The sequence below is a fragment of the Coregonus clupeaformis genome, chromosome 36 (assembly GCF_020615455.1).
Source record: "Coregonus clupeaformis isolate EN_2021a chromosome 36, ASM2061545v1, whole genome shotgun sequence".
NCBI classification, from domain to species: Eukaryota; Metazoa; Chordata; class Actinopteri; order Salmoniformes; family Salmonidae; genus Coregonus; species Coregonus clupeaformis.
The window spans coordinates 28250442-28261345 of record NC_059227.1 but is presented as its reverse complement, the minus strand read 5'-3'; the positions used below and the strand labels follow the sequence as shown (position 1 = coordinate 28261345).

General features: G+C 42.2%; 1 protein-coding gene and 1 pseudogene across 1 annotated transcript; one reads left to right on the top strand and one right to left on the bottom strand.

The window, feature by feature from the left end:
• Positions 1-576: 576 nt before the first annotated feature.
• Positions 577-6771, top strand: psmc6 (proteasome 26S subunit, ATPase 6). The gene is made up of 14 exons (XM_041865105.2): positions 577-689; positions 1136-1215; positions 1329-1368; positions 1900-1952; positions 2063-2130; positions 3633-3747; positions 3839-3926; positions 4213-4274; positions 4393-4516; positions 4751-4812; positions 5147-5267; positions 5621-5701; positions 5846-5917; positions 6201-6771. Exons 1-14 carry the CDS (start codon positions 605-607, stop codon positions 6317-6319), a joined length of 1170 nt encoding a protein of 389 aa, XP_041721039.1. The 5' UTR covers positions 577-604; the 3' UTR covers positions 6320-6771.
• A 299-nt stretch (positions 6772-7070) lies between these two features.
• On the bottom strand, positions 7071-10832 carry LOC121552304 (annotated as a pseudogene).
• Between the last annotated feature and the right edge of the window lie 72 nt (positions 10833-10904).

Here is a 10904-nt window from a genome sequence, read left to right as displayed (position 1 = left end):
TGCTGCAACATGCGCTCATTCGTTGTCCTGCTCTGTTGTGGTATTAAAAAAGATTCTGCTCATCCCCAGTCATGTAAAATTAGGTAGAATGGCATGAAATGCGTTTCTAAAAAGCAATTTTTTCTCGGACCGCAAATAAGATGATAGATTCAAGCAGTTATTTTATTGTGGTCCTCTGTAGCTCAATGTGGTCCTCTGTAGCTCAAATGGTAGAGCATGGCGCTTGTAACGCCAGGGTAGTGGGTTCGATCCTAACTAAACACTTTGACTCTCAGTATGAGAGCGGCGCATAATTGGCCCAGCGTCGTCCAGGGTAGGGGAGGGAATGGCCGGCATGGATGTAGCTCAGTTGGTAGAGCATGGCGTTTGCAACGCCATGGTTGTGGGTTCGATTCCAACGGGGGGGCAGTATGAAAAAAAAATATATATGTATGCGCTCACTAACTAACTGTAAATCGCTCTGGATAAGATAGTCTGCTAAATGACCAAAATGTACAAATGAGAAGACACTGCCCCCATGTGGCAGATATGACAAATTGCATGATGACACAGAAACAAACACATCTTCCGACGTTGTACTGTTCCCATAATTCATAGAGGCAACATGGCTGACACCAGAGAAAAGGGACTCCAAGATTACAGGAAAAGATTACTTGAACATAAAGAGATTGACGGACGTTTAAAAGAGTGTAAGTAATATATTACCTTGCCTTTGTCAATAGTTCGGAATAATGCACATAAAAGGGGTTATCTAACTAAAATTAGCAACATAACCAGTTAACTAAGCGGTTGTTGGCTACTAGTAACTCGCTTTGTCATGCAGTGCCAGTAGACTCGGCCATCGAAATGAATGGTCTTCACAAGCGGCTAACGCGTTAGCAAAATGCTAGCTACAAAAACCGCTGTAACTAGCAGTATATTGAAGTATATTTGCTGTAGTAAGCCATGGCAAAACAGTTTGTTAACCAGCTATTTGCCAAGACCGCTAGCTAACAGTCAATATTAGTTAGAATTTAGCTTGAAGTCATGGAAAAACAATAACAGACATGATCAGCTAACTAACAGGAACAGTAGCTAGCTAGCTAACAGTTACATATCTTGATTCCATTCGTATCCTCTGTCTGACTGTTTTCAGTGAGGGAACAGCTCAAGGAACAGACAAAACAATATGAAAAATCTGAAAATGACCTGAAGGCCTTACAAAGTGTTGGTCAGGTAAGATTGTTTTGTGTATTCACACATGATTATTGACCGGCAATATAGTGTACAAAAAGTGTGTGTCATAATGAATGGATTTGAACTACAAATTATTTTCATACTTTATGTAGATTGTCGGTGAAGTGCTCAAACAGCTGACGGAGGAGAAATGTAAGTTGTAGCTAACATTATTGCAATCGTCCTATTATATGCCTAGCTACATCCTTAGGCATTACATATTATGGTGCGTTCGTATATTCACTCTGGCTAGCTACTCCGATTTCAAAGCAGTCGTCTGTGTGTGCCAGAGCGCAGAATAACTTGTGAATTTACGAACGCGCAACACCCGTTGAATATGACCGGTGTCGGCCCAAATAAGTAATTAAATTGTTGCCAGCAGCACAGTTACAGTCACCAACGCTCTAGACAACATGACAACCGCCTAACCACCTCTGCTAGGGCTAGTAAAATTGTCAGTGAGGTGTTCTCTCATTTGTGTCTGGAAGTAACTTAGCTAGCAAGTTAGCCAACTTTAGCCAGTTGACTACCGTTGTGAGGTCAGAACGCTCGGATCAACCCTACTCCTAGGCCAGAGCGTCCAGTGTGCGCTCTGAATGTACAAACGCCTAGAGCGCACTCTGGCACTCCAGAGTGAATTTAAGAACACACTATGTCATGTTCATTATCTACTTCTCTTCACAGTCATTGTCAAGGCAACCAATGGACCTCGCTATGTTGTTGGCTGCCGCAGACAAGTAGGTCTTAAACCATGATGTTACCAACGTTTCATCAGTGTTTATTTACTTTCAGTGTCATCTCTCCATTATTGTAATTGAGCTAATCTGTCTCTGTCATTTTCACACAGCTGGATAAATCACAGCTCAAACCAGGCACTAGAGTGGCCCTGGACATGACCACCCTCACAATTATGAGGTAGGCACTAGGGATGCAAATTTCGGTAAATTTAGCTGTCGCTAACCGACCCTCATTAACCGGTCAATGAATGGTTAAATTTTTCCCAAACAGTAAAATGAAGTGTCCAACAGAAAATACTATGCATGCATAAAAGGAACGGACATTTTTCATTAAGAGCTTAGTGGAAACATGTAACAATAGCAAGCCTATCCTCTTAGTCAAAATGCCTTTTATTGAACATGCAACTCCTGTAATGAAGCAGCTAATAAAATGTCATTTTCAAATATTTGCTAAAATGCAATTTGTGGGAAACCACCGTTCTAAACAACGCACCTAATGAGAGCGATTCCATATGTGACAGAGATGAAAGATGGGGCATCTATTAGCAACAACTAGGATGGGTTGCTAATATGACTAGGATTGTGCCTTTGGCTTCTGGACGAAAGAAAGTTTATATGAAAAGCAATAGAACAGGAAATAAATGCTGGTTAATGGCATGAGGAAGTCTTTATAAAATAATTGCCTCTGTTTCTATGGCTAGGCTACTTTGAAGCAAGGTAAGACATACCTCCATTATTTGAAGTAAAGTAAAACGTTCAGTTTTCAAACAATTATACTGCCTCAAGCTCACATTGCAAAGTGGTAGGTGACGTGCTGATAGCCTGCCTACCGGTGACTAGCCTATTCGCGCCTATGTTTGAATGACGAATGGGAGGCGCGCTTTGATTACGAGTTGAGATTGAGAAATGAAAATAATAGCTCTTTAATCGTGGCTATCAAAACAGTTTAACACGTGATTGCATTTAGAATTGTTATATGTTGTGCAATGTCTGGGCTTACAAAAGCACGTTTCACTCAAGTACCAGCTTTTTGAGGAGCTACTCTCGCGGTGTCTGACAGGTGGTAGGCTATTCCGCTCCTCAAACTAGGCTCTGTATGCTGTGCGTGTGTGATTTAATAAGATGCATGATGACTAACAAAAATACACACGCCAATTTAATTCCACTAAATTATGCAAATTAACCTATAGACAGATAAGCATGACTGGTGAAATGTATTTTAGACGGTTAACCGTTAACATCACTAATTGATACTGCACCATACACAATAGGGCTGCAATATATTGGCAAAAAATGTAATTGCGATTTAATTTTTTAACCAAATATTGCGATTTGACATGCGATATAGATCAAAACACTTGGGTGAACTATTGAAATAGAATGATTTTATATTAAGAAGCAAAGTGGAAAGCAGCTTTGTGTTGACTGCATTTGACCTAACAGAACAGCATGCAAACTTATAGTGAATCTAACAGCGAGGAGGAGGAACTGCGCTGCTTGAGTGACAGGGGACGGGGCTTGGTGTGTGTGGGAACCAGCCACAAGAGATGAGAGGGAGAGAGACGACAAATGGAATAAACCATAACTGACATTACATGCGGCTTATTGGTGTTTCAAAATATTGCAGCCCTAAATGTTTTCCCTGATGGCAGATAACATGTACTCTCACTCACCCTACAGGTATCTGCCCAGAGAGGTGGACCCCCTGGTGTACAACATGTCCCATGAAGACCCTGGCAGTATCTCCTACTCAGAGATCGGGGGCTTGGCCGAGCAGATCCGTGAACTGAGAGAGGTACATATCACATCCTACAGTACAGTTATGATCAAGTGTTTCCTGAGACAGTCAGGTGTTATATATGACACTCCCCTATGTTCCCTGTCAGGTGATTGAGCTGCCCCTGACCAACCCTGAGCTTTTCCTGAGGGTGGGGATTATCCCTCCAAAGGGCTGCCTGCTCTACGGACCTCCAGGTGAGTCACTGGCAAGATTTCCATGTAGACTCTTAAGTTGTTCCTTGATTCCTCATGTCCTGGATTCCTTGACCTACATCTCAAAACACATTGGATGAAAAGATCTGAGGTCCCTCCCCTCAGACCTTCTCCTCCAATGCGTCTTGAGAAGGAGGTTGAGGAGTAAAGGATGAAGCGAACCAAGGAAAGACTTTTGAGATTCACCCTGAGTAATGCGATTTAAGATGTCACTCAGGTCCTGAGGGTTTATTCATCGATTTCCTTTATGCACTTGTCTTTTCATTAGGCACCGGAAAGACTCTTCTGGCCAGAGCTGTAGCCAGTCAGATGGACTGTAACTTCCTCAAGGTGAGTAGTAGGCTACACTTTGTTTTCCTCCACTGGCCCTTCGGGCTCTATTCACTGTTCTTTGAACAACATGGCTGAGGCTTAGTGTGTCCCGACTTCTTCGCACTGGCTGCGGCAGGTTGTGTCCAGCTCCATTGTGGATAAGTACATTGGAGAGAGCGCCAGGCTCATCAGGGAGATGTTCAACTACGCCAGGGACCACCAGCCTTGCATCATCTTTATGGACGAGATCGATGCCATCGGTGAGCATCCTCACCTGTAGCCTGGTCCCAGATCAGTTTGAGCTGTATAGCCAACTGCTGTGGTTGTTGTCAACCATAGGAGTTGGCTATACAGCAAAAGCAGATCTGGGTCCAGGCTAAACATCCTGAGCCCTGATGCAATATCTATTCCTTCTCCCTTTGCTTAGCATTGCGTGCAGTGTCTGGGAATGTTGAATGTGTTGTAAGTGAAATAGTAATTTTTTTCTCTACAAGGTGGCCGAAGGTTCTCAGAGGGCACGTCAGCTGACAGAGAGATCCAGAGGACCCTGATGGAGGTAAAATGAGCAGCCATAACTCTTAGATATATGTTACATAGAATGGATATTGTTCAACAGACGTTGCTTTATATGAGAATGATGGTTCTATAAAACATATTTATTTGGGGAAAGACTGTTCTGTGGCTTGGTCAGTACACTATACCTTGTGGGGATGTTGAAGATGGGCATAGAACTCAATGACGTGTTGTTTGCAGCCAGCTTGACTGTCATTTCAATACGCACTGAAGGGTCTTACTGAAAGATGTTTAAAGTTATTCGGATCCACAGCAGATAATTCTCATCATGAGTTTGCTTCTCACCTACTTATCTTTTGTGTGTTTTGCGCACTCAGCTGCTGAACCAAATGGACGGCTTTGACACCCTGCACAGAGTCAAGATGATCATGGCCACCAACCGGCCTGACACCCTGGACCCCGCGCTGCTGCGTCCCGGCAGACTGGACCGCAAGATACGTACGTTGTTCTTCCTCTCATCATCATCATCCTGTCTTCTTCATACTTAATCAATCCTCTTAATGTAATATAATGATGTATGCCATTTAGCAGTCGCTTTTATCCTAAGTGACTTAGTCATGTGTGCATACATTTTTTGCCTATGGGTGGCCCCGGGACTCGAACCCACAAACCTGATGTTGCTAGTGCCATGCTCTACCAACTGAGCCATGCAGGACCTTATCCCCTTTGGGACATAAGGCCACAATGATCTCCTTCCAGTTCTTTCTCCATCATAACCAAGTAGAAAGAAATGTAAATGTCTATGGTATGAAACGATGAGTGACCCATGGTTATTTCTACTGTTCCAACAGACATTGAGCTGCCCAATGAACAGGCCCGCTTGGACATCCTGAAGATCCACTCTGGCCCCATCACCAAACATGGAGAAATAGGTGTGTGTGCACGTGCTCACTCACTATGGAGACACTGTGGTCTTGATTTTAGCACAGCTGGGACTGGGACACATTTGGGTGCGATCATGTTTTATAATTTTTATACTGCTTCTTGTAACAGGTGTTGTTGCTCTGTCTTTTTAGATTACGAAGCAATCGTGAAGCTTTCAGACGGCTTCAACGGAGCCGATTTGCGAAACGTGTGCACTGAAGCAGGTAACAGTATGAAAAATGTATCCACTCACTAACTGTAAGTCGCTCTGGATAAGAGCGTCTGCTAAATGACTAAAATGTAATGTAACTGACCAACATTATGGGCGGCTTTCCCGGCTACAGTCCTGGACTGAAAAGCCATTTTAATGAAGATTCTCCATTGAGTATGCTTTTTATTCTAGGACTAGGCTTAATCTGTGTCCGTGAAATCTATCTGAGCATAGCTGTTATTGTCCTGAACCCAACCTGTTGTTCATGCACTGTCTCATCTCTTTCCATCTTCCAGGTATGTTTGCGATCCGTACTGATCACGAGTACGTCACTCAAGAGGATTTCATGAAGGCAGTTCGCAAGGTGGCCGATTCGAAGAAGCTTGAATCCAAGCTGGACTACAAGCCTATATAAATGCCTATATCTGTATTCCTATATGTGAAAATGGAGATGGAGAGTAGATGAGAAAGGGAGGCTGGGATGGGGTTTTCTGTTGAGGCATGTCAACTTTTTGTATGATGCAGAAAAGTGGATCTGTTCTTATTAGTGTACCATTTATATACAGAGTTGCCAAGAAGTGACCTCAAAACAGTTAAAGATATTGGAAATGCATACATTAATGTCCCTGTACCCACTCCGTAGTGTGAAATGTATGCCCACTGGCCCAGTATTTAGGGTTATATTAACAAGACGATAAATATTCTTGCCATTGGAGCACCTGTATCTGTAAAGGCGTACAAAAGGAATATGTCACATTGATATATCACACTGATCATTGTGCTAATTTTTTGCTTCCTTTTAAATGTTGGGGAAGCTGTGATGCCAGGTTTTATTTCTTTGCGATTTTCATAAAGCTGCAATTCATATTTCTGTCCAATTTCTGCCCACGATTAAAGCTCTAAAGAAAAAACCACACTGTATGGTATATTGACAAATACAATACATTCTCTATACATTACACACACAAAATATTTGGTTTTCCATATCTACACTGTTTACAAATAGTTCAAGGAGTAGTTTGCACCTCGATAAAATGTGGTTAATATGCTCACATAGCCATAAAACAGTTGGAAATGTCCAATAAAAGACACCTCAATGTAAAACCATACCATCCATTCTATGATTAACAGTTTGATTCGGTTGAAATGGTACTATTGTATCTGTGTTGGAACAGCACCCATAGTGACAATGAGCATGCACCTTTTGGACACCATTCATTCCTATCAGTAGCCCATAGAGCTACTCCAATGAGTAACTACTATGTTCATATTATAAATACTGATAATATTGACCTGCTACATTACAGTTCATTCTTCCTCTACCTCCTCCATATGGGGCTGCTGGAACAGGGCAAATTACTCTAATACGAAAGCTCTGCATATGGGGCAGTGTTGGAAGCGATGGACACAGCCGTCACACACACACAGGCGGTTAACAGGTGCATTCTGACACACCACACAGTCTTTGCCTTTTCCCTCCTCTGACCAATCCTCCTCTTCATCTTCCATTCCTGGCATCTTCTCCTCTTCCTCCATTCTGGGTTCTCCTTCCTGTGTTTCTGGTGGTGCCTCTGTGCTAGGGGCGGGGTCGGGATCAATCGCCCCCGGCAACCCCTTGCTCTCGGCTGACATAAAGAGTGGCTGGAGGAGGAAACAGACAACAGGTAACATTGCATTTATAAGGATGTCATCTGCCAGCATCAGACTTGCTCTTAACAGCGAACAGTCTGTTCCAATATCTACAATAGCATACCACTTAGGAAGCAATGTATTGGTATTTTGGCCTGCATTCTAAATGGTACGCTAGTATGGATATCGGAACACAAAGATCTGAATAAAATCATGCTAGGCTACTGTAATCTCACTGAGCCCTTGCCCATTACTTTGATCAAGACATTTCTGCTATGTCAATGGACTGGATAAATAAATGATGAATACAAAAATAAAGCCGTACCTTTAACTCATACATGTTCCCTTGTGCCGTGAATGTAAAAATGAGATAATGAAACAGGATCCGTGCCGACAGGCTGTATTTGTCATCTGGAACATGAACCACTGGCGACCTGAGCGAGAGGAACAATGAGGGATAATGAGTGTCACGTCTAGGACTACGCCCACGCCAAAATGGTAATTTAAACCTAATGAACACACCTTATATCGGGGTGTGGATTGCATCATTACCCCTAGGTTTATACACATTGAAGTGATTGGACTTCATGGGCCGGTTTCCCGGACACAGATTGGTCCTGGACTAAAAAGCACTTTCAGTGGGAATTCTCCATTGAGCATGTTCTAGGCCTAGGCCTAATCTGTGTCCACGAAACTGGCCCCATGTGATGATGTTCCAAGTATTACCATGACAGTCATATTAACAATATTGTACGTGTCCCTTGCTTCAGGCTCGGCCAGCGTGAGGAGAGCCACTAGGGGGTAGCGTTCCCGTGGCAAAAGGCCGAAATCAGTGATCCCCAGATCGGCTGGCATCTTGGTATAATGCTCCTCTCTGTCCTCTCCACCGATACTGGGGCTTTGGTTAAGTGGTAAAATACATGCATGGTGAAACTGAACTGAAAGACATGCAATTTTAGCCTTGCATGTACTCCATCCATCTATCCTCAATCTTAACGTTACAACTAAATATCATGATGATTAAATATCATGACATATCTTACATCAATGAAACGTGCATTAATATGCAATATGTCATAAAAGACAAACATTAGCAAATAATATATTATAGAACCTGAATATCAAATGTTATTTGTCACATGCGCTGAATACAAGGGGTGTAGACTTTATGGTGAAATGCTTGCTTACAAGCCCTTCCCAACGATGCAGAGTAAAAAAATAAAATAATAAAGTAACACAAGAGGAATAAAATACACAAGGATTAAACTATATACAGGGAGTACCAGTACCAGATCAATGTGCAGGGGTATGAGGTATTTGAGTTAGATACTGTATATACATAAAGACAGGGTAAAGTGACTAGGCAACAGGATAGATAATAATAAGAGTAAACATAACGAACACATAGGACCATCACATATACAAAACATGTATTTATACTAACAACAATGACACAGATTATACGATTATCAGATTATCGCCTGTGAGAAGGATACTGGAAGCTTTGGCAGCGGTGGTACTGGAAGTGCAGAGCTTCCTGGAACAGATGTGGCGTGCCGAGTTTACTGGGGCCGTGTTGGTGGGTCTGTAGCGCCCCCTGTAAGGCATGGACACCACAACCCCAGTAACAGTTCTGCACACAAGGCTACAGGCAGCATGGAAGCAGGGACACACCCTCTGGAAAAAGGAAAACAATGAATGATTCAAAGTGGAAGTCAGATGGGGTTGGGGAAATTGGCATGGATGCAATACTAGTTGTATTTTTCCCTGGTTAACCATTCAATAAGAAAATGTGGTATATTATGCAATACAATCTACATTCATGCATCATTCATGGCGGCACACCTATAACATAGAATGGGCAAAGGCCTAATACAACACACTATGCTATACAGGTCATTTTCCCGAAATCTCCATTGAAATAGCTTTTAGGCCCTGGAGGCTTAATCTGGGTCCCAGAAACTGGCCCTATGTGTGGTTTGTTGCATAATAACTGTCTTTGCATGCTCTCTCACCAGTCACAGAGGCCATCCCAGAGGGCCCCATCTCCATGGCAAAGGGGTTGGTACCTGAACCATCCTCTTCTCTGGGGCAGGCAAGACTGACTCACTCATCAGAGATGCAGAGAATCACTGGGATAATGAAACCAAACCTATGGGAGATGAGGTGGAACATAGGACAGAAAATTGGAATATTTAATTATGTTGTTTGTGTAAGAGATCAGACAAGATTATTGAAGTAGCCTACAGTATAACAACTTGATATTGCATGCACACCAAATTGATTTATAAAACAATTTCTGATTTTAAATAAAGCTTTCTAATAGCCTACCTAATGATGTAAAGAAATGTGTGTAGAACATTGAAAATTACTAAACTGCGCAGAACAGTGAATGTTTCAGTAAATACAATACCAGATACTGTATTTTTTTCTGAAGCAATGATACTTTGATTAACTTTCCCGAATGCCAGGACCATGCTATCCAGGGTCCTGGGACATCCCAACTCTGACTTTACCCCATTGAAGTTTACTTAAGGTTAAGGTTAGGTAAGGGTTATAGTTAGGGTAAGGACCGTCCCAGGGTTCCCGGATAGCACTAACCGTTTATCCAACGCTACAAAGTTTCATTCTACTTGTTGTGTGTATGTACTGACATGTATGTGTAACTGATAGATGCACACGCACACTACATGTGAATGTTCTTAAATGTATGTACATTGTAAAGTATTTTGTCTGTAATATCTTTTTCGTTATGTGTTGGACCCTAATAAGACTAGATGTCGCCATTGGCTTCGGCTAATGGGGATCCTAATAAATAAAATGTTCGCGTCCCTAACATAGCAACATTGTATCACTCTGTATGCTGTCACGTGAAGTGTCAATGTAGCAATGCCGTGATGTGAAATGATCAACGCCGTTTGCAATCTTTATTACAACAAAAAACACAGGAGAAGTTGGGCTTTACTGAACAAAATATAAACAGGACCGATTGCTTAATGTAGGCACAGATAGCTAGCAACTTGATTTGTAGGCTAAAATAAGACTTTCATTCAATAATAACAGCCTAATGTTGTTGTTGTCATAAGGCAATTTGACAGGAACCTAACAGCAGCGAACCATGGCGGCGGTAACAACGAAACATAACGATATGACACTAATGTAAAATAATTGAGAATATTCATACAACGTAACTAGAAACACGGCTGCCATTTTAAAACTTGGCTAAAGATAAATAAGCCGATTTATGATCAAACCCGGGAAGAAAACAACATTCGTATACTTCATAGCAGTTACTTCCATCTTTCAACTACCGTGGCAGGGCACAATCTGCCCTCATGCGCATTATTTTCGCGCATTTGGGAGGAGGAGCA

What these genes read in the sequence shown, in the direction of transcription:
- psmc6 (XM_041865105.2), top strand. Translation starts at nt 605, where the DNA reads ATGGCTGACACCAGAGAAAAGGGACTCCAAGATTACAGGAAAAGATTA. An exon ending in CCTGCTCTACGGACCTCCAG is followed by an intron (nt 3,927 to 4,212) that starts GTGAGTCACTGG and finishes TCTTTTCATTAG; the next exon opens with GCACCGGAAAGACTCTTCTG. An exon ending in GGACGAGATCGATGCCATCG is followed by an intron (nt 4,517 to 4,750) that starts GTGAGCATCCTC and finishes TTTCTCTACAAG; the next exon opens with GTGGCCGAAGGTTCTCAGAG.